The following is a 23,764-nucleotide window of genomic DNA, read 5'->3' on the forward strand; positions in this document are numbered from 1 at the left end:
TGTGAATTTGTTTTTATTGCACACCACAGTTTGTACTCTATACTTTTATTTTGAAGGTGGAATGGCTAGTTTCTGGTCTTAATTTTTTGAACTTGACGTGGTTTAATGACGCTGGCATCCAACAAAGCTTATTCGCACACAGGGACGTTGGTTCCGCCCCTTGAGAGCACAGTGTGACTATGGCAACGGCAGTGTTTGAGAGAGTGGGCTCCTTTCCATCAACAACGAGAGCTGCAGGTGTCCAAACTAAATGCTTCTGGTATGAAAATAGATGAAGTATGGCTGTTTTTTCTGAACAACTAATTGCAATCCCTTGTCTAAAACATAGCTAGCTAAGTAAGTTTTGAAGTTCTGTTGTTCAAAAGGTGTTTCATCAGAAGCGGAGAAAACTCATGCATGAAGCGTCTATTTAAATTTATGCTAGCTAGCATAACGTTAGTTAAATTAAGCCAGCTAACAATTAGATTAGCTAGCTAGCCTTGTTAGTTATCTGCCATTTGGTAGCCTCCTTGTTAACTTAAGTTTTTTACACGTTTAATACTTATAGCCAACTGTCAATATTATAAATTCTGGTAAGAGTGTTATTCTGTATCTTCTTAAAAATATGTAACGCCACATAAAGGTATTTTACTGTATTTTTTATTTTTAGAATTAGCTATAAGTTATTTACAGGCAGCACAAAAACTGTGCAAGTAACGTTATCCAGACCCGTTCAATTTCTTCCCCTTTTTATGTCGCAGCCTTATGCAACAATTTATTTTTTCAAACGCTGTATTAATTTCCCCCTCTTTAATCTACACGTATAATGTCAAAGCAAAAACAGGATTTTAGACTTTAAGACCCTAAACTATCACATTGACTTGGCACTCAGGTGCCTCCCATTTCTCTTGATTAGCTTGATGTCTACACCTTTAATTTGAGTCCACCTGTTGTCAATTTAATACCCAAGAAAACTCAATGCTGTAATCGCTGCCCAAAGGTGCTTCAACTAGCTAAGTACTGAGTTAAGGGTCTGAATACTCTATGTCAATGGGATATTTCAGCCTTTTTTTTATTTACAAAAAAAAACCCTTTTTTGGCTTTGTCATTAAGGAGTCTTGAGTGTTAATTCAGGGAAATATTAAAATGATTTTAGCATTTGGCCTCACCAAAATAAAATGTGAAAAAGGGAAAGAGTCTGAATACTTTCTGAATGCACTGTATCGCAAAGGTGGAGGGAATGTGAGGCTACTTTCTACATCTTCATACCAACAGTATTACAGTACATTTATATACTTGGCAAAAAAAGAAACTGTCCTGTCACTTTCAACTGCTTTTATATTTTAAGCAAACTTAACATGCAAATATTTATATATTTATAAAATATTTGCATGAACATTAAAAGCTTTAACACCTAAGACATGTGACTAACAGAAATGGAATTATGTGTCTCAGAACAAAGGGGGGGGGGGGGGGTCAAAAGTAGCCCTCAGTATCTGTTGTGACCACCAGCTGCATTAAGTATTGCGGTGCATCTCCTCCTCCTCATGTACTGCACCAGACTGGCCAGTTCTTGCAGTTGTTTTTGCCATCCTGTTCCTGTCCCGCAGGTGTGATATTCGGATGTACCGATCCTATGCAGGTGTAGTTACACGTGGTCTGCCACTGCAAGGACAATCAGCTGTGCTTCCGGTCTCCACGTAGCGCTGTCTTAGGTGTCTCACTGGAGGGACATTGTTTATTGATTTTTAAGAGGATAACCCCTTGAGATGAAGCATCTCGTTGTCGAGGGGGACATTGCAATGTATTGCCCTGGCCACATCTGCTGTCCTCATGCCTCCTTGCACCATGCCTAAGGCCCATTCACACAGATTAGCAGGGACCCTGGGTGTCTTTCTTTTGGTGTTTTTCAGAGTCAGTAGAAAGGTCTCTTTACTTTCCTAATTGTCTTTTAACTGTGACCTTAATTGCCTACCGCCCTTAAGCTGTTATTGTCTTATCGACCGTTCAACAGGTGCATGTTCATTTATTGTTTATGGTTCATTGAACAAGCATGGAAGACATTGTTTAACCCCGTTTACAATGACGATCTCTTAAGATATTTTGATTTTTACAAAAGTATCTTTAAAATACAGTGTCCTGAAAAAGAGGCGTTTCTTTTTTTGCTGAGTTTATAAGTTCTAACTACTCAAGTGAATTCTTTGACGTAACAACAAATTGTCCACATAATAGCCTGTTGTCCTTCCATGTCTCTCCTCTTGTAGTCAGATTATAAATTCATATGTTTGCCAACATACTATTTCCCAACACACTGCTGTCTCCTTGTCTGTCCTCCAGCCTTCTGTCATTTCTCTCATGAGGAGCCAGAGCTGACCTTTTGCCAGGATGGAGGTGGCCCTCTCTGCCCCGCAGATAGTGCCAGAGCCCCTCAGGAGGGGGGCCCCCCTGCCTCTGAGCCAGCTGGTAGAGGAGAGCAGGAGCACTGCCAACATTCCCAATCATCTACTGGAATCAAGTACATAATAAGCATGACCTCTGGAACCCTCTGATAGGGTGCAATAATACTGTTTTCCTACTGCCAGCAATGATACTCAGTATTCATCCTTACAGTAATATACTGTAAGGTTTTGATTTTTTCACATATGGAAAACCTTTTTGCGGATGTGAAAAACCTGCATTTTCTGTTTGTATTCTCTGCAAAAAGCTTATTACATTTCACTAAAGTTTTTTCCCCTTTCATAGAAATCTATGCCAAACTGAAAAGCAACAGCCTGATCGAAGCAGAGCCCCCAGTGCTTCACTTCAGTGGGTTTGAGATGGGGAAGGATTACGTAAAGATCCTGGTGAGGAAAATACTTTTTAATATGCTTTTAATGTCTAACCATTCATTTTTCACATGTCCCATTCACAGGCTACAGTGGGCAGCTAACTTACTGATTGTGAGTTATTTTTAGAAACTATTATCAGTGCATAGACTGTGCTTGATGAAATATGGTAAGGTTAAGGTCACTAGAGCTGAATGCAGCCTTCATAGCTTTAACCAGGAAGTAGAGTGTTGTACTTGGTGTTATGCCAAGGCGTCTGTTTGGGTTTTGTAGTAGTAACATTGTATCATTTTTGGTGAAATGGTGAAGTATTGAAATAATTGTAAACGTCCTATCCCCACAAATGAATATCATTTGGTTTCTATCTAGGATAAATTTGATTTAATTGAATGGGCACTGATTTTACTTTAAATATGAGATATGATGAAGCACTGGATGTAAACACCAAAAATATGGAAATGATTTTCTCAAGTGCACATGATTGGATGGAAATTAACTATTATTTTTCTTCCTCTTCATCTCCCTCAGAAACTAATCAACATCTCATCTGAAGTCATAAATATTCATATCATTCCAACCCAAACCAAGCACTTCCAAACAACTTTTACCAAAAAGGTATGTTTTTCATTACAAATTTCTGACCTAAATGTAATATTATGACTCCACCCTTCCCGTTAGTGCAATCGATGTTTCTGATGATTCAACCTCATTCCATTCCTTCAAGTATCGACTCATCCCAGGCCTCGCCTACACACTGAAGGTCAGGCTCTGTCCCGACGAGTGGCGGTACTTCTATGACTGCATTCGGGTTCACTGCAAGGTTAGGATCCAACAGTTTGTACGCCGCTGTGGACGCAGTGTTCCTGTTTAGTTTACACTTAAATCGCTTGACTTTTTTGACTCAAACAACCTTGAGAAACAATTCCTACTTGCTTTAACTTATCTCTTTTGATGATACATTTCCATGTTTACTTCTCTTATCTCTTCTCTTGTCTAATCGCCATATCTACTCTCTGTATTGTTCATTCAACCCACCTTCCACCCTTTTCTAAGGGGGAAGAGAACCTGTTAATTCCAGTTCATGCTTACCCTGTCATCGATGACCTGCAAATCCCTCCTCGTATCAACCTATCAGCCGTACCACTTGGACAAAGGTGTGTGTGTGTGTGTGTGTGTGTGTGTGTGTGTGTGTGTGTGTGTGTGTGTGTGTGTGTGTGTGTGTGTGTGTGTGTGTGTGTGTGTGTGTGTGTGTGTGTGTGTGTGTGTGTGTGTGTGTGTGTGTGTGTGTGTGTGTGTGTGTGTGTGTGTGTGATCTTCAATGGACTGTTTTTTGACCTCCCATCTGCCTGAGGGCTTGCTTGTCTCTTTGTATTCTTCCATACAACCAGCCATGCTTCCATTCACCCGTTGATGTCAAATCATAATAAAAAATCTCATCTCTTTTTCCACTTGTCTCTTAGTGTTTGCCATGCTATTCCTCTGAGATGCAGCTGTCCGATTGACTTTGAGTTTCAGGTGTACATTATTCAGCCCCATGAGGCCTTCATCATCCATCCCCTTACAGGTATGGACTAGTGACATTTTTTATTTTTATCAACCTGCCTTTTCATTGCAGTGCACATCGTTTCTACAGTACATTGTGTCTTGTGTTGACTTTGGGTCAAATTGACCCGTTTAAAATTTTTTTTTATATCTTAAAATATGGGACGTAGAAATAAGCGCTGAAAATGTGAAGAAAAATTTAAAAATTTAAAACGTTGGAAAAGCAAAAACAAACTGTGAAAAAGAGGCGTCAAAAACGTCGAAAAAAAGTGTTTTTATCAAGGTTGATGGGAAGACAACACAAGGGTTAAAGATGACATGTAGGCATTTTGTTTTACTCTTTACATAACTGTTATTTTTTAATGTGCCTTTAAGGTTAAATCATTTAATAGTTTTTCTATTGATAGTTCTCATTTAGCCTACCAGATTAAGAATGTAACCCATCAGGAGAGCAGGTGTGCTGTGTTTTCTCAAAAACTTGGACTGGTTGTGTATTAAACAAGTCACCACAGAACTTTCCACATGCGGACACTAAGCAGTAGTCATGCTCTGGGAAACATCATAACACATGGCGGAACCAGCACTCAGCATTTGAATTACAGCGGCAGTTTTAAATTTGGTACAAACCTGGAATGAGACGAAGAGATACAAATGAGTTTTTTATTTTGGAAGTGCTTTTTATGTTTTGTCATTTTTCCTCCCTATACACACACACACACACACACACACACACACACACACACACACACACACACACACACACACACACACACACAGTAAACCATGGCTACGTTACACCACCTACAGCTTAAAATATGAAGACAATCATTGTCCATTGTTTTTAATTACTTTAACCGTTTGAGTAATTTTAGTTAACTATTTCAACATTTTTACTTATTACTTCTAGCTAAGAATTTTAACTGCTTATCCAGTATACTTTTAGCTATCATTTTACCTGTTTATCCGATACTTTTAGTTAACAATATACAATTTTCGATCCAGTTTGTCCAGTACTTTTAACTATTTCAACTGCTCATAGTACCTCTTCTAACTATTACAAGTACTGCTCGCCTTGCTAACTAGTTTCCACTCTCAATGGCAACAGGTGGTGTTCAGGTGTTACAACAGACTTAGTTTGGAGGGCATTATGTACTGTGTGTTTAGCAAATTGTCCCTAAACACACACAAAGTAGCCCTGGTTGGAAATCACTGACCAAGGCAAGTCAAATATATACACGTAACAGCCATGTATCACTATTGTCGTCTTGTTGTTCTTCCAGGTGTGATACCAGCCAATGGTGAAGAGAAGATCATTGTGACATTTAGTCCTTTCCAATATGAGACCTGTCAGGTCACCATCCAGCTGGTCATCTCACAGTTCAACACACGACCCTACCTCTGTACCATCACTGGGAGCTCTGCACCTCACCTAGCCCTCAGGTAATCAGAGTAGTTGATTGTTTAGTTAAAGAATCCACCGTTACAGCACTTAAACATAACTATTTAGTCATAAAGACAATGTGACAGCTTTGTAAAATATCAAGATTTTAAGTCTTCTTTCCAGTTTCCCCACTGGCGTTAAAGGCAAACAGATAGCAGTAGCTACACTGACCAGGAACCAGCAGAAATAATGTAAAGGCCCTGAACACCCACACGGGTGTTTTGAGTTAATCTGGCTGATTAGACCTGAGGCCTGTACTAAAAATCAAGATCAACATGCCCTGGATTTATTTCAGTTACCCGGCTTCACCTAACCTAACAACCGCTGTCCCGCATAAGATATGTCACGACGGTGGTTATTAACTAGTTCAGTCAACCGTGAGAGAAAATAAAAAATATAAAAACATCATTCAAAGCGATGTGTGGCATTGGCAACACACGGCTCAAGAAGCCGACAAACAGCCTACGTAACTCCCTTCACTGAAAATCTATATCTTTCATAAAAATACCCATTAGGGAATGTTAATGGGGTTGTCAGTCTCTAAATGTTTTAACTTTTATGAGCGCACCTCTCTCTCTCCGCGCGCCGAGCTCCACTGGATCTTCTAAGAACGGTGACGCCCTGATAGGTTTTTCCTGCCCTGTAACACATCTTGTTGTTTTTCACTCCCTATGCTATCTCATCCCTCTGTGTTATCTCATACTCTAATGTTACTTTTGCTCACTCCACAAATTCACGCCCATTCCATTAGTTCCATTGACGTCTTCAGCAAGTACACAAGCCCGTTTGGCAGTACATCAAAGTAACACCAGATATTGCTGTTATATAACAGCAGTGACAATATTTAATTTATGTGACATACATAAGATAATTAATCTACTGTATGTAACTAACATAGTTCTTCCCCATGGTACTTAACTGAGTCTTTGATTGGGTGGAGACTTTCCCTTCTCTTCTTGCTGTCCAGTAGTGATACCAGCTCTTAGGTTGTATGTGCAAACTCAACTAACTACAAAACTATGTGGTTCATTTTGGGCTAACAGCATGCACCCAACTGGATTAAAAGATAATGAGCTTGTGTGCTGATTTGTTTTTTCCAGCCAGTATAAAACCTAATGTTTAACTCTGTTCCCATGAGAAAGAGGGTGCTATCCATCACACAGCAGTAGCTCCATCCACTGCACTGTCTTGGTGTTATCTCGGCCAAAAGTTAATAATTCATGAAAATAGCTTGGTAGCTGGTGCAGTGATATCAAGATATGCCTCCCGATGGATGTTTAGCATATAAAACATTCTCCCTCTGTTTGTTGTTACCCACAATGGAACCAAATAAAAGATGAGATATGTGCAATTGATAGATTAAGAAATATATGTAAGGGCCAATGTTTTTCCAGCTACAACCAATGCCTGATACTCTCTTGTTGCTTAGTGTCCCCTGCCTCACTTATCTGACTCAGATAGATGGAGGCTATTCTTAAAATAAACAGTGGTTCATTTAATATCTTGGGTTTTAATTTTAATATCTGAGTTTGCTTCTATGTTGCATTTTCCATCAATCTAATACCTTGCAATAAATCGTTGAATAAACCTCGTAAATCTTTGTATTGCTGATAATATTGAGCTCTTGTTGACACTGTGTCCGACAAGTGTTAAGTCAACTCTGTGTTCATTAAAAGGCCGAGCTTAGTGATGCCCATGATGTCCATATATCAGTGATGACCATGATGTCCATATATCAGTGATGCCCATGATGTCCATATATCAGTGATGCCCATGATGTCCATATATCAGTGATGTCCATGATGTCCATATATCAGTGATGCCCATGATGTCCATATATCAGTGATGTCCATATATCATAACACCCAATTTAGAGGCTTTCTCACTCTGCTATCGGATCTGATCCTGGACCTCCAACAAAAATGAACCAGTTACTGTGCTCGCCACCACCTCCCCACTGGTTCTTTTAGTCCCATACACTGTGTTTGTTCATTCCGATTTTTTGACTAGCAACCTAAAATTACTTGCAAAATGTCACTTACGGTCAAATGAGTGTTCTATGAATCCATTTTGGCCCTTACTAATGATCCATAAGGTGCACTTTAATGTGCTTATTTTTCCTGCATGATAGCGAGCTGGGAAGAAAATCGGGGCATGGAGATGCAGTGCCTGCAGAATACAAAAGACCTCTACCTGCCACCCAAGTGCCCCCTCGTAGCAAAACCAAATACAGGTCGACCAAGGAGGCTGATAAATCAAAGGTAGGTATGTAGTTCAGTAACAGATGTATGTTTCTTTTCTTGTTTACTTATATGTAAAATGGACAGAGATGAAGAGGTTAATGAATTCATTCTAATGCTGAAAATAGTTATGAAAGGCACTCTTGCTTCTTAATGAATTCAGAGGCCTTAGTGTAAGTTCAATGTAAGATGCTTATTAGTCTCTAACCTCAATTTATCCATTTTCAGTTTTCATTTTTGATTAAGGAGACAATAGAAGAAATAACCTAATTTTTTTTTTTTTTTTTTTGTATTTTGCACGCAGCTTTTTTCCTTTTTTTTTTTTGGTGATAATTTATTGCAGTGGTATATGTTATCCTTCATTTCTTGCTGTTATTTCTTTACCTGTCCTCAAGACACGGAGAGATCTGGCTAGTGTTAAGCCTCCGGGAGATGTCTGTACCCCTGCAGGGGTGGCAAAGATGCTGATCAAAGACACTGATAAACTCAGCTCTAAAGACCTGAGGGAAGGTAGATGCCACCCAGTGATTTTACTCTTTCAGTGGTTGTAGTCTTTTTGTGACATCCATGCCACTTCTGCAAACCAGTTGCTGTAACTTATGGATAAATGTTGTATTAGCGTCCTGTTCTATTCTCCTTTTGCACTCTGTCACCCTTTCTATTTTAGATTATACGTGTAACAAAGTATGTTTCTTTTTTTGTTTTGCCGGTATCCCCTTCAGCCATATCCTGTGGCAGCACGGTTGGCCCACCAAACAGGCAGATGAAGGAGGCCCTCTTCATAAAAAAGGTTCAACAAAATGTGAAGGAGGAGCAAGCCAACCACCTCAGATGGTAGGTCAAACTAAAATCGGTAAATTAAAATGTTGGGATAGGATTGGATTTATTTCCTTAAGCACTAACCTAATGTTAAAACTCAAATGTCTCACAGGCAAAACATAATCGGTGGGGAAAAAAATAATAGACAAAATGATTAGAAAGCTTCTTGATTTTTATTTTTTTATTTTATTTATTAGGGACCATGTACAATTTTAAACCTAAATGTTACCATTTGATGCATTGTACCAGAGTTAGCCTCAGGCTAATTTACATCTGCAGTCCCCTGGCAGGGCACAATAAAAAATATGCAAACAACATACAAACAACACTGCTTCATTTACAACTGGAAAGAAATAATTGAAATCTAATTCAAGGGAACTTACAGCTACATAAAAGAAGATCTTTTTTTCATGTATATTGTTTTTTTTCTCTACATTGTTTTTTGTTCTTCAAAACAACAACAACTGGAACTTCCTTAACTTACCAACTTAAATAATATGTATGTTTAATTCAGGCAAGTTCATCTTGGTAAGGACCCCGTGTCAGAGCACATCAGGAGGCAGATAGCGGAGGAGAGAGAGATTGCACTACATGAATACATGGTAAGATGGTTCTTTAAAGGGGACATAGAGATTAAGTCTGTCCACTGATATTCTTACAGCAACTTGTATTACAGAAGGTTTAATCAATAGTAGGGGCTTTCAAAGTCTGACACTGTGGGCACACACACACACACACACACACACACACACACACACACACACACACACACAAAACTGAGACAATTGCGGCCCCTAACACCCCCCATCCTGTTATTATTCTTTGCCTTACTTTGATTCCAGAGATTATTATGTTCTTATAACTGTACAAATACAGTTGGGAGGAACAAAAACCCTGGAGGACACTGACCCTCAAGAACCAGAACTAAGTATTGGTTGGAAAATATTATCTTATATAGTGAGTGCAGGGCAATCTGTGCAGGTCAAATGGCTATAAATCTTGTTTTTAGTAGCACAGATTTTTCTGGCCTTTTTTTTCATGTAAGGCGTTTGTTTTCCCATTTCATTCAACATGACATTTAGCGGATGGGTTGGCAGCTAATCACTTTTGCTAGACACCATATGCATACCAATGGCATCATAACTTGATTCAGTTGCAGCATTATTAGATCCACACTGTGATTTTGATCGTTTCATGCTGCCTCTGTGACTGATTTTATTGAGTCACAGAGGAAAGATGCAGACTCAGCCAAAGTAACATCAGTTCTGAAATTGTGTGTGTGTGTGTGTGTGTGTGTGTGTGTGTGTGTGTGTGTGTGTGTGTGTGTGTGTGTGTGTGTGTGTGTGTGTGTGTGTGTGTGTGTGTGTGTGTGTGTGTGTGTGTGTGTGTGTGTGTGTCCTTAGAAAAGTTATTTGAATAGTTGACAGAACTCTCACAGACACTTAACAGCACTTCCTCCCCCATCTCTTCTCCACCTGCACTGTTTATAAAGCACACATGCATCCTCTGCTATACTCTCTTCGTTTACAGCCTCATATCACAACACTTTGGTATTTTATGGGGACACTGTTTTTTTATGATAGGATGGGAAGAGCTATTATCTTCTTTATGTTCTCTTTGGAATCTTGACTGCAGGCCAGAACTTAAATAACTTGACATAGAAGCCCTCCTCCTCTGTTTGTATCATAGTGATGGTTTACAGCTTTGTGACATTATCAACTTTTATCAACCTATGTTGCTTAAGTGTTATTACAAGAATTGGGACAGTGACATTAGGTGTGACTTTATTTGTTTTTGTCAAAACCATAATGTCAAAGAACAGCATCAAATGTTTTGCTTTTATGCCATATAGCAATCTCTACTGTAAGTCTATTTTTAGTAGATTCCATTACAGACCTTCATCATGCTTTTGTTGTAGGTCCGAAGGGGAGATATAAGGCATGAGGAAGACTTTGCTGCTGGACAACCTAAACTTTCCTCCAGACGAGTGCATTGTGAAGCAGGACAGGTACACCTCTACTGTGCTGTGTTCACTAATCTCCCAGATAGACTCAGAACTTTCAAATTTCATGCAGCTTCTGATAAAGTTGGACTTCCCTGGTTGTGTAAGCTGTTGTTTTCAAATAGATTGTCCTATAATCACTAGATTAATGATCACTCTTAGTCTTTACAGGTTGATTTTCCAATTGGTGTACATGATGTAGTTACACATGTTTGCAAGTGTGTTCCATATATGTCTCTACCAAGTCATAATACATCTGGATGAAACATTGTCTTTTATTCTTCTTTGTAATAAACACCTGGCTCTTAATGGTCTGAAATTAAATGCATCACTTGATTACAGCCCATTCTGCAATTTAATTCAATTGAACATTCAATTGTATTGTCCTAATGTCTTTTGTTCTTTTTAAATACTCCAAGCTGAGACCTCGTGAAATTTCACTTTATGGTCCTTTTTATATGCAGTCAGTGTAACGATGCCAAATGAGCATAATATGAAAGTCAGCGATAAATGTATTTCTAACCTTTTGCAGGCCTGCGAGGGAGCCCCATCCTTCCAGTTTTACTCCAGTTTTCAGTGGGAGCTGAGACAGAGAGCCCTCAGACTGTTCCAGCAGGCAGCACGCAAGGTACACACACCATACATGCATATGCATGTACTTCAATGCACAAATACATCACACACATACACACGCCTTCCTCTTCCCTCAGGAGAGGGCTAGTGTCCCTGCGCCCCTGTCCCTTCAGTTCAGCCGTGTGTAAACTCACACTAAATGTATAATATTCTTTACAGCACAGTCAATTTCCCTGGGTACACTGAGTGCATTCCAGTAAAAGCAGAGTAATTTGACATGGCTTCTTAAAGCCACAGGAAGAGCATGCTTCTCTCTGCCTAGTGGCAAGTGAAATATCGGTCATTTTGTTTCTCGTGGAAAAGCTAGAAAACCTTCTTCTTTCTTTAGTTCTTTATGTCTCACTATGTCCATATACCTTTCCTTCTGAGATTCAAAGAGGTGGATGTGAATGACCAGTAACTCGCAGTTACACCCTGTACTCTTCTCTCCCATTCAGATAGTGATCCGATGTCGCATGAACCAGAGACTGACCTGTTTGAAGAAACTGTCAGGCAGCATGAAGAACGTGCCCTTGGCAAAGAAAGGTTTTGATTATCCTATAATCTCCTCATTCAGAAGTAATCTCATTATGCCATGTCACTAAAGCATGCTTAATTGAATGTGTTCCTCGAGGTAAAATGGAAATCCCCTCTGATTATTATGAGCTTCTTAGAACATACGTACATGCCTAAGGGACAACGCTATTTATGGTGCTGTGTGCAAAATGATAAATATAAAATTTAACTTTTTAATTATTAACCATCTGACCTTCTTCAGTTGAAGAGGAGACGACTTGTGATCTGAAGATCTCGCCAGACAGAGTCTTTCCATTTGCTTTCCCCGTTCTCTTTAATGAAGATGACCCGCTGGTAAGTGAGTACATAACTGAGAACTGTAAAAAAAAGAAAAGAAAAAAAGAATACACCCTTTCTACTTACCCATTAATGTCATAAAAATGTCATCAGCAGCCTGTCAACAAAATAGCTTGACCACTTCTTTGCAAATTAGGTTGTCTTGTTAAAGCCTATTGAAATCCACTCCTAAACTACCTAAATTGGTTCCGACATATGGAGGATGCCAAATGGCTGAAAAGTGGCAATTGTCTTGTACACAAAACTGTTTTCTTTCATTATTTGCCTTGAAAGATGTCTTTGATCTAGCTGTGGAATCAAAGAGGAAGCTCACGTTCCCGCACTTTGATTAAATCTCTAATTTTCCAAATGCCCCACAGAGAAAAGGCCAATGTGTGTTCAGTTGAACAAATAATGCCATTTGTCTCCTTGATATTTCTAGACTCACAGTCATTTGGACACATTGCCTGTGGATCCTATTGATGTGACTGTGACAACACATATTCCTTTCTTCAAGCTTCAAGTAGGTATTTACTGCAGCACTGGCCATCTGAATATCACGCTTCTAAATCAACAGATGTGTAACAAACACCAGTGGTGGAGAGTACTTAAGTACTATACTTAAGTAAAATTTTGATGCACTTGTATTTCACAAGTGCATCCATTTCATGCCACCTTATACTTCTACTCCACTACATTTCAGAGAGAAATATTGTATTTATTACAGACACCTAAAAACCTGGACTTAACTACTGAACTGCACTACCTAAAGTAGTTAAAAGTAGCTTAATCTTGACCAGCTACAGTAGTAAAATGCTACTTTCACATAGCTGCAGCAGTATTGACAATCTCATTATGTCATATTTAATAATATATAATTTACAGGGGCCATTTTGCTGTGAAAAAGTAATTTTACTTTTGATAATTTTAATGAATTATACTTTACAATTACTTTAATAGGATTTTGAATGGTAAATATTACATTGTTGTTGTTGTTTTACTTTTACTAAAGGAAATGTTTTGAGCACTTCCTCCACCGCTGCCATAACAATAGGAAATGTGTCAATGTAAAAACACAATATTTGATGTATTCTGTGTTGACTTGATAACACATTTCATACTTTGAACCTGTGACCTCGTATTTGAATGTCAATATGACATGCATGCAGTATTGTTTAATCTTAAAAGAGACTAAGAAGAAGCCCTTTGGCTTTACAAATAGAAAACTATGTAACCATATTATTTGTTTTGTCACTCTAGGTTCCCCAGCACTATAAGCTTATGGGCTACCGGCCTGTGTCAGCCTGGGAGGCATTTAACTCCTATACGCCCACTACTTTGGCCAGACCACTTCGTACTGGAGCTCTGGTAACCATGCAGCACCAGACCTAAAATGCACAGAGTTATTTCTTCACTCATCCACTCTGATCTACTTACACTTTTTAAAATGTATGCTTCTGTGTTGTTGTCACTTTCGAGGACGAGCTGGAGGATGTGAAGGCTGCGTGTCTCTCCTTCAGCGCCCCCGAAGCTCTGCTCAGACCTTTTCCAGCAAACCCACTCAGAATCTTTGTAAGGCTTTCATTTCTCTTTATTGATCCAAAGTCTGAAATTGAACGTTGAGTGTGTTTCTGTACATGATGCATATCAGTTTGGCAGTCTATTTAAACTACTATTGTTGCTGTGTTTATCACATCATGTGTTTTTAGAATCCAGCTCCAGGCCTGCAGACCTACAAGCCGTGCCCTAAATACCTGGAGAGTGACCTGGAGTTCCACCTCTGCCCTCTACCCAGGTAACAGCAACACATCAGTGATCACATACATGTTGATGGTAATATACTGTAAATCTTCTGTAAAAACTGTTCTCTGTGCTGACTTTTATTAATGCCCAGCTATAGCCCTGATTATTCCCTGACCAAACCCAGATACTTTAAAGAAAGTGCTTTTGGTATGCAGGTACACAATCCCTGAGAGCGACATGTGTGGCAGAGGGGCACAAACCTCACACACTCAGCAGAAGTCTCTGGACCACAAGGTAATTTATCTTCAGAGACTTTGAACTTTGTGATTTTCTTTGGAATGCTTGAAGCACTTGAACCAAGTTTCAGTACATTATCAGTATCACTTTGATCATTTTGGGGTATATACTGTACGTAGAGGCGTTGTGTTGCTGGACCAAAGGGTCTAATCATTAAAACAGCTATTCTTGATATGTGAGCAATCCCTTTTGAGTTGGAAGTTAATCTGAAACTAGCTACTGTTTTATATCTAAATGGACTGATGCAGACGTGGCTTCTTTTTTCTACACCAACAACAGGAAGTGATCACAGGGATCATGACATGGAAGGATTTTGATTTGATTACCTCAAAGTGTCTGTCCAACCAACCTGCTCTCACCAGTGACTGTGCCCCGCGCAGGTAGGACAGAACTAAACTTAATCACTGTGTACAGTTCACACAAAAATCACAATTATTTTGGTCAATATGGAAATCGCGATTATTTAACACGATTACTCATTGACTTCAAATCCGAACTGTTCCCAGACAATGGAATTTGCTCTCCTGTTCTTGCTCACCAAGCGAGCTTCTCTCCCTCCGCCATGTTCACTCGCGCTGATTTTTAAATGCCACCAGAAACCACAAACAGGACCTCGCTGACTATTGGCTGAGTGAGTTTAGGCTTCGGGAAGTGTGCGTATCATTCAGAAGACAAAGCAAAATAAGAATTAACTTGCAAACGTAATGTGCAAAATAATTGTTTTTCATGATTAAATTAGATGTTTTTGTGATAGTTAGGAGCTGAAATCATGATCAAAATTCGATTACCTGCACAATGCTATGTACAGTATCAAGTTGTGCCAGTTCCTCCTCGTATTTACTGAACAAGGGAGGGAGTAAGAGTGCATTCATAATGTACTGACATCAGCCACCCAGAAGTTAAGACAGTGGGATGAAAAAGTACTAGTATATGTTTACAGTGTGGAAAGTGGCTGTTGTTCACTTCCTATGTCCATATCTATCTTTCCAGCTCGTGGAGGAATGTGAACTTATGACCATGTGGTCGCAATCACTTCATTGTAGCTTCTCCAGCGATTAACATTGTCAGAAGAATCATTTTCATACAATATAACAATACATAGAATGACAATGGGAGGGTGCATCTCACTGATGTTTAGCAATAGATTTTGTAGCATTCATTTTTCCCCCAAACACATCCAGTCAATCAATAATTGACCTCTTGATCTCAAGCTGTTTATCTGTAGACTTACTGGGATCCTGTTACTGTTGGTAAGACGCAGGCTCATATCACTGCTTCAGCAAGCGGCCACTCGGAGTAGTACATTTATCTTCTTGAAGTAAATATTTATCCTGTCAAATTGCCATGACAAAGCTTGAATATTTAATAGCTTGGCATTCCATTTATCATCTCACATGCAGTATTACAGAAACATGACTTCTCGCCGTCTTCCAGTATTTTGCACTTAGAGCAGTTTTTTTGTCAAATATTGGATCTGAATTTCATTTTTTTTTTTTTTTTATTGAAATCCTATTAGGATTTGATAAAGCTATATGGATGCTGTGCACTAGGTTTGTTCTACTTTAATATTTTTGAACTCACAATCTTGCGTGTTGATCAATTTTGTCCTTTTAGGTGTTAGAGCCACTGATATAATACACACACACACACACACGCACACGCACACACACACACAGAAATGTCCACATGTCAGTAGTTTTGGATTGAAGACAGTTTGTGTGTTGATGCTACTGCAGTGATCTGCCATCCTATTTTTGAGGAAATAGTATAATTACTGTTATACTAGAAACAGGGGCTGTAGTACTTGATGCTTTTCTGTTGTCTCTGACTCATCTTGAACTCGTTGGTTTTTGGTCTCGGACTTGTCTCGGACTCGGCTATTGGACTTGCCAAATAATCTAGTTGGTCTCGACAGAGTCCAACAATATATGCTTTTGTTCTAAAGTAAATTTCTCTTTCAAAACAAAACCATTGATGATGCGTGCTCGTTCAGAAAATGGTTATTAGTTTAATTCAATATCCATCTAGAACAGGCATCGAGATTGGTCGCCTGGCTGTAGCAATCCTTTTCATTTTGGCCACAGATACAATGTCTTGACTTGGACTCAAACGTTTCTGGACTCGGTCTTGACTTGGACTTGAACCTCTTTGAACTTGACTACAGCCCTGCTAGACACTATTAGTACAATTGTATACCTCAAGTGAACTACTTTCTGTGTGTGCAGAATCTAGGTCATATTGAGGCAAAGAGCTCAGCACACTTACACTGTGAAATAATGATTTATTTAGTCTAAAGCCTAAATGGACAGTGAATAAATTATGATATTTTGATGTAGTATATAAGTGGACGCAGCATGTGGCTGTCCCATGCTGTGCAGTTCTCTATGCACCCTGTCACAACGAATACCACTCGGTATGCAAAAGACTCTGTCTCTGACCCAAGAAAATAGTGTCATGTACATTGTAATTTGTCTTGCATGATAGACATTTAAAGTTGCAGAGCTGATGAAGCAATGTTCCCGGTGAGATCTGAAACAATTTCATGTCCTTATTTGAAAAGATGCCGGAGTCACTTGGGCAGCCGCTGTTCACATGTTAGAGTGAATGCGTGGGTTTGAATCTGACTCCGCTACAGCTCTCTCCTCTCACCTTTCTGTCTACTTCCCATTTCTCCTCACCTTCCCTGTGTTACATAATCAGATGCCTGGCAAGGCATAGTATTGTCTTTATGCCTGTCAGCACTGATCTGTAGGATAACTGTAGATATATTCTTTTATCATCATGAATTTCCCCCAGCCTCTCTGCTCAGACGTCTTAAAATTAATTTCTATCACTGCCTTGGCAGTTGCATTCACAGCCTCTCTGGTTATCTTACAAACCCAAACAATACTATGTCAGATGGCTATAATAAAATATGAAAACAACCTTGACAGCAACTTGACAGCAGGAGAACAGGAGACGTGTTTTCCTTATACACAATGTGTGAATGAGCAAAAAGGATTCTGTAAACTACCAAACTTTAAAACAGTAACTCTACTTATTACAGCGATACTGCAACTAATACCCAATACATGAGAGTTTGATTAAAATGCCTAGGTTTGATTTTGTAATTTAGTATTAAGTCATTTATTACAGCACGTTGTAATGATTTAAAGCATAGGATGTTTGAAGTCCCCTGATTATTTTTTGTAATAATGCATCAAATGACTGTGAAAACAATGTGCCTGTGTGAAAGGGGTCGTCGCTCATAGCGAAGAACCTATAGAGAATGATCAGCCCAATCTGCAGCTCCTTTCGGCTTTACGGCGCTTTATAGTGAGTTTCAGCTCATTGTTTAGCTGTCCGGCTGCAACTTTACTGTTTTGATTCACTCTCACCGCTCTCACCGCAACTTGTGTAGCTAAATGAGCTGGCTAATTCACAAAACTATAGTTAGCTTGCTAACATGAGAACAGCTTAGATTGAGGAGTAAAAGAGGTGATATGTAATATGGTGGACATGCTTAATGATAAAAAAAAATGTCTCAAAATGACTCAGTATACTTCAAATTGCAAGTTTCTGTTCAGAGCCTAGGGATCACTCCAAAAGCAAACCTGTGGCATGTCGGTGCTTTCATTCTATTTTGTACCCGTCAGTGGTATCAACTTACACTCGGGAGATCTTTTATCATTCCTGTTCAAACTGCGATTTCAAACAACCCTAAGCAGTCCTTTCATCTAAGTGAGATGGGGTGGATATATGACCATTATCTCGATTCGGTAATATGTGGTCTGGCTCTTCAGGGGAAACGGCAGTGTGTGTGTCCTCTATAGGTCTGTCGACTACAGCACAGATATACTTCCACCTCCTCCTCCTCTAACCAGCCCTCCAGATGATATGGCACCACTTATGGACAATCTGTAAGCACATGTAACATTGACATCAATTGATCTTTTTGTTGGATCTTTTTTCTAGTAAGATTGCTGCTTTCATGCTCAGATTCTGTGTGTTTGTCTGTATTCAGGTGGGAAGGCTCAGGAGTCCAACTAACACCAGAGATTATCAGAGCAGAGTTCTTGTCTGGGGAAGCTCTGGTCTCCAATGGCAACCTCACCAGAGCAATGAGAGTCTGCAGGTAACTCTACTGGCATGATTTGTATAAAACAAAGATTACTCATGCATTCAGTAGAGATGCAGAGATTAAATGATATTTAGAGTTTTTTGCCACAATAATTTATTTACATGAAGGAAGCACATCCTATGCAATAAATAAGATAAATGTTAGACACAATTCCATAACATGTTGTTCTTTTAGTTTTAAGAGGGGGAGTCGTCCTGTAACTCAAGAGATAAACCAAACATCAAGATAAATAATGTGCAAACCGTGTACCTGGATGTCTTTCAAATAAAGGATTTCTAGGAGCAGGAACACTCTGCAAGATGCTTCTTTTTCATAGCAATGGCAAAAAAAAAAATCAAACTTGTTTCCGTCATTATCTTTGAACATTAATCGAGGTGAAATGATTAAGAAAAATTATGTTTTTCTCCACAAATGCTGCATTTTACTGTTTTATCATTAGTTTCTAGGAAATGATTACATTTCCATTTTTTTCAGATGGACACTAGCATATTTTGACAAATGAATACACAATGTGGCTAGGATAACTTTAATTTCAAACTGAAGTGTAGAAAAAAACATGATTTTATTGCTGCATTTTAGTCAATACTGTTAAAGAAAACTGGGAGCTGATTGACTCAGAGACTGAAGAAAGTTCGGGAGGCTTTGATGACTTGCGCAGAAGCATTTAATGAATGTTGATCAAGGAGAATTATGAATAAGCAATACAGTTCAGTCACATAGTAGTGTCATGTAGTGCCATCCCAACTCTGAAGCGTCTGCATTTCCAAGCAGGTATTTAACTCATGCTGGAGGTTAGGAGTTACCAAATAAGGACTTTTTCTAACCTTGTATGCAAAGCTTTTATTAGCACCGAAAACACACATGCTTACCTAAATCATGTTGCAGATATCTCAGCACATTCTGAGGTCACAAAGTCAGTCTGACCATAGAAGAGGGTTATCTTTATTGGTGCGCTTGTCTTTCCAGTGTGTCTATTCTGTATTTATGGGGTGTAATCTAATCCCGGGGACCTTGGGTGTCAGAGAGAAACTGGCAAAACAGTCTTCTGTATCATGAAGCTGTTACGTCACAGTCCTCTGACGAGAGTTGAACTATTGCTCGGCCCGAGACAGGTTGTCAGATAGTGTTGTTAAGTTGGACGTGTTGGTGCCTGACCTGAATGTGACCTGGGGCACCGTTTATCGGTGTTTTTTGCCCCCGCTGCCTGGAAGGCACCGTTGGGAGGCACTGGTTATGGTTAAGGTTAGGGTTAGGTGCCTTGAAGGCAGCGGTCGCAGCGCTGCCTGGAAGGAGCAGTTGGGGGCAAAGAAAACACCATCAAGCCGGGGCACCCCTGTCTCAATTTACACAGCATGAGTTTGTAAGCTGGAAATTCTACCACAAATACTAAAATTATCAATACTGCTTATTAGAGCGTACATCAATAGTGGTTTAGATACCTTATGGTGAATCAGGCTCTAGTTCCGATCAGTCCTATTAACCAATTTGAATTCCTCAGTTCCTCCATCTGTAATGTTAAATTGCTCTGTCACAGGCACCAGAGGGAGCTTCAGATGGAGGCGACCTACAGGTCTGAGTTCAACCAGATGGGGAAAAGAGTGATGACCAGGCTGAAGCAACTTGGAGTCACTCACAGTACTTCACCAGGAGAGGACTGTGAATAGGCAAACACCCCCACAGGCTTCTAGAAACACCTTCCAAATAGGCTGTGTGCACACATATACACACCTTCCCACATGAATAAACACAACTGCAGGACTACGAAAAACATGCCCGTCCTACTCACCTATACGAGACTCTAGATTGTGTGCCCTGCTACTTCTGTAATATAAAACCTGGTTACTTTCTCGCCCACGTATAAGCCTCCCTCCCACCTACTCAAATTTACCAGTAAGCTCTCCTGTGTTCTTACAAAGGCTGAAAATTCGTTTTCCCTCCGCCCACACAGCTCCATATATAAGCACAGCTAAAGTATATTCTTACGAGCTACATCACATTACTGACAACTACATTCAGTTAAAAATGCGATGTCAGTGAGCAACACAATGCTTATCACTATTAAACTGTATGATATTGCAAACAACATTGTAATACTTGGTCTTTTACAGTGAAATATGATTGACCTTTTTTAATTTAAATGTATTTGCATTAAAAAGGTCATTCACATGCCATCCATTGCTTTGAGGCTTGATTGTGGTTTTCAATGAGATTTCCATAGTTTGAAATGCTAATTGGTGTCATCAAAAGTAACTAGTTTTTAATATGTATTTGTTTTCAGCTTCTAATTTGTGTAACCTCTCGCTGATTTGTTGCCATTAGCCATACATTTAATTTAAACATCAGTTTGACATTTAAATGTTAATTGTTATGTGATTGTAAAAAGAATGCTGCTTAGGTCAGAATGTAATTATCAAAAGAGCTGACACCCTGCGGAGCTCACTGGGATGGAGTCATGTCTGCTATCACCCCTAGAGGGGGCTCCAACTCTGAGTTTTACAGTTAGTTTTCCACATGTATTTGTCATTCAGTGAATGTGTGCGTGTACCCACTTAATGGCAGTGTGCTTCAGAAAAATACACTAATAGGACATTGCTTATTTGAACTGCCTTCTGTAGACAAAAACACTCACATACATGCACACGCTTTATAAAGAAGGTCAAATTTTTTAGACATGGGGTTGGACCCATTCAGGAACACTGAAGACTATAGTCAAACTACGTCACTGTCAGAATACGTGGCGTGACAGTAGAGGGTGGCTTCTAAAGGACAGATCTTTCACTGCAGCTTAAAAAGAAAACACCAAATTGAGGAATTAATTGTATGAAAGCACATGTCATATGTTTGAGACCTGAAATATATGCTTCAAGGCACTCAATACTATAGCTTCATTTAATTAAAGCCACAGCAATGAAATGCATTGAATAAGTAATAGTTTATTAATAGTAACAGAAATGTGTGGGAGAGAGACATTGAATGTTTGATGTGTGTGAAGAGACGGAGAGAGAATGAGGAGATACAGTACATCAGCCTATTTCAGTCAGTTTGTATAATTTATTCACAAGTAGTCAGCATCTACCATTTCCAGTAAAATAAAAATGTATCTACCTTGGTTTCTTTTACAGTTCACTTTACCGTAAAGCTTTTGATCCATGAATGGACATTCTTTTCTCCATCCTGATGATGCGAAACAGTTACAGCAACAACAGTGAAAACAGGAACAGTTTTGCTTCAGCCAGCCCGTTTCACCCCAATAGAAAATAGCCTCGCCCAGTTGACATGTTTCGCCACAATGACCTGACCATCCTGAAAAGTCTCAAAAAATAGGACAAAACGTTAACAAGAAGTCATTTGTGCGGCAGAATCTGCCTCTAATGCTGTCTCTGAACTCATTCAGACACTATAACTCAAACCAACAATAACCTACACCAACAGATGTGATTGCAACTTTTAACAGAATCCTTTTTCCCCATCCCTATCTCTCTCTTGAACCCACTCTATCCACTTGCAGTTGCCCCTCTTCCTCGCAACGGCTTTTTATTTCACACGTTTCACTGAATTACTCCCTAAAACTTCCTGAGAGAGGATTTGTGTTGGGTTTTTGGTAGGTTTTGCCTGGGTAATGGCTCCTCAGAGATACTACATTTTTCCGGAAATTCTTTGACTGGCAACCCAGCAGCTTCTGTCAAAAGCTGAAATACATTTGAACAAAGTCTTTTGCATTGTCCATGTTTGGACTGGCTTCAAGTAGAGCTTTGAATGGCTTCAAGACGGGATTTGTTTAGCCTTGAATATAAAGCACTACCTTTTGGGGCTTTTAAAAGGAATACAACCTATTTCCTAATTGTTTTTACAACATTTTGAATTTATGTCTGGGTCTTCAACCAAAGAGGAAAAAAAGGAAGGAGAGAGGGTTTAGTAAAATGTGAAAGATGATCAGGTCACTATGTATGACAGAGTGGAGCCAGTGAAAAGAAATCTAAAATATCCTTAGCCTTAATGCCATGTCAGCTGTATCGACCATAAACAACTATAACCATAGTCCTGACCTCTTCTTGACTATCCGCTGAGGGTCATGCAAATGTGGAGTCTGCCCTACGCGTTGTCCTTGATGACAGAAAGGCATAATGGCTGTGGCTGAGGCAACGTGCCCTGAACTATTGGCAGAGTGGAATCACTGAAAGGCCTATCTAAATTAAGCAATGCAGCACTTCTACTTCTGTCAAAATTGGGGGCATTTAGGGGGCAGGAACAGCCGAGCTGCAACAACACTGACATGTCTGTGAGTTGCCCTCTCAAGCACATGATCTGAGAAGCAACAGGTGAACTCAATCGTGGGTGATGCAATTACTGCTGCTTTTAAAACTATTTACAAGAGCTCCAAAAGGTATAATTTAATATATTCACTCCATCAAAACGTTTCTTCGACTCCCTTAGCAGATACTAGATGGCCAGTATTTTTATACTGTACATGTTACACTAATGACCAATATCACAGGCCTTTTTTATCATTTCAATAGGCCTACAAAAGCCAAAACACAGTAACTACATATTTGGTCCATATAAAAATGCCATAGAAATGATTTTCAAGAAAACAGCAGTTTAAAAATAAAAAAAGACTATAAAATGGAGCTAAGAAAGGCTGACTTTAAGCAAGAGAGCTACTGTACAATCAAATGAAAGCTAGCTGATTAGCTAGCCTTAGCTAAACATAAAACTATGTTACTTCTTATTCTTCTCAAGCTGTTTATTGAAACATCACGGAGAGGAGGAAGAGTTATGACCAAAAAGTTATAAAATTATAAAAAAAAAAAAAAAAAAAAACATATCCAGGCACTCCATGTTGGTTACAAAAAATAAAAGGCCTTTAATTCATGTTGTTTAAGCCTTCCTTAGGGTGTAGTGTGGTATATTGATTTAAAACAAACATATGCCCTCATTTGCTACATCTAATCATGGTGGAAGAAAAACCCCTGGTATATCCATGCTAATGCTAAGAGCAGTAGCACTACCATCTCAGCTTTGTCTAGTGGAATTCTTGCTATTTTATGTGGTTAAGATACCTTCAACTCACATATTTAAATATGTTAAATTGTAAATGAATTTGTGATAATTGAATTCCAATAGCTATTTAGACAAGGCAGACTAACATCACGCAAAACGGATACATTTAATTCTTAATACTCTAACTATGTTCTGTAATCAAGATAGTGTTTCGTTTTAAACAAAATGGACAAGAAAGCCTAATGAAGATTTGATGAAGTTTATTTGTAGATACAGCATTTTCCCCTTAAA

General features: G+C 39.1%; 1 protein-coding gene across 4 annotated transcripts; it reads left to right on the top strand.

Moving 5' to 3' along the window:
• The first annotated feature begins 152 nt into the window (after positions 1–152).
• Positions 153–20,649, top strand: cfap221 (cilia and flagella associated protein 221). 4 transcript variants are annotated; one of them, XM_028571939.1, is made up of 25 exons: positions 153–276; positions 2,317–2,494; positions 2,722–2,822; positions 3,333–3,419; positions 3,529–3,624; positions 3,858–3,958; positions 4,265–4,368; positions 5,627–5,786; positions 7,919–8,048; positions 8,423–8,537; positions 8,750–8,861; positions 9,361–9,448; positions 10,765–10,854; positions 11,381–11,476; positions 11,919–12,006; positions 12,239–12,330; positions 12,755–12,835; positions 13,573–13,680; positions 13,792–13,884; positions 14,022–14,107; positions 14,271–14,349; positions 14,632–14,732; positions 18,165–18,251; positions 18,356–18,466; positions 20,007–20,649. In XM_028571939.1, exons 2-25 carry the CDS (start codon positions 2,365–2,367, stop codon positions 20,134–20,136), a joined length of 2,466 nt encoding a protein of 821 aa, XP_028427740.1. In that variant the 5' UTR covers positions 153–276; positions 2,317–2,364; the 3' UTR covers positions 20,137–20,649. The 4 variants fall into 4 exon arrangements, with proteins under 4 accessions (XP_028427740.1, XP_028427739.1, XP_028427743.1 ...); XM_028571938.1 differs by having other exon boundaries at positions 153–259; XM_028571942.1 differs by having other exon boundaries at positions 257–336.
• Positions 20,650–23,764: the final 3,115 nt, after the last annotated feature.

This window comes from Perca flavescens, chromosome 24 (assembly GCF_004354835.1).
Source record: "Perca flavescens isolate YP-PL-M2 chromosome 24, PFLA_1.0, whole genome shotgun sequence".
Classification (NCBI taxonomy): domain Eukaryota; kingdom Metazoa; phylum Chordata; class Actinopteri; order Perciformes; family Percidae; genus Perca; species Perca flavescens.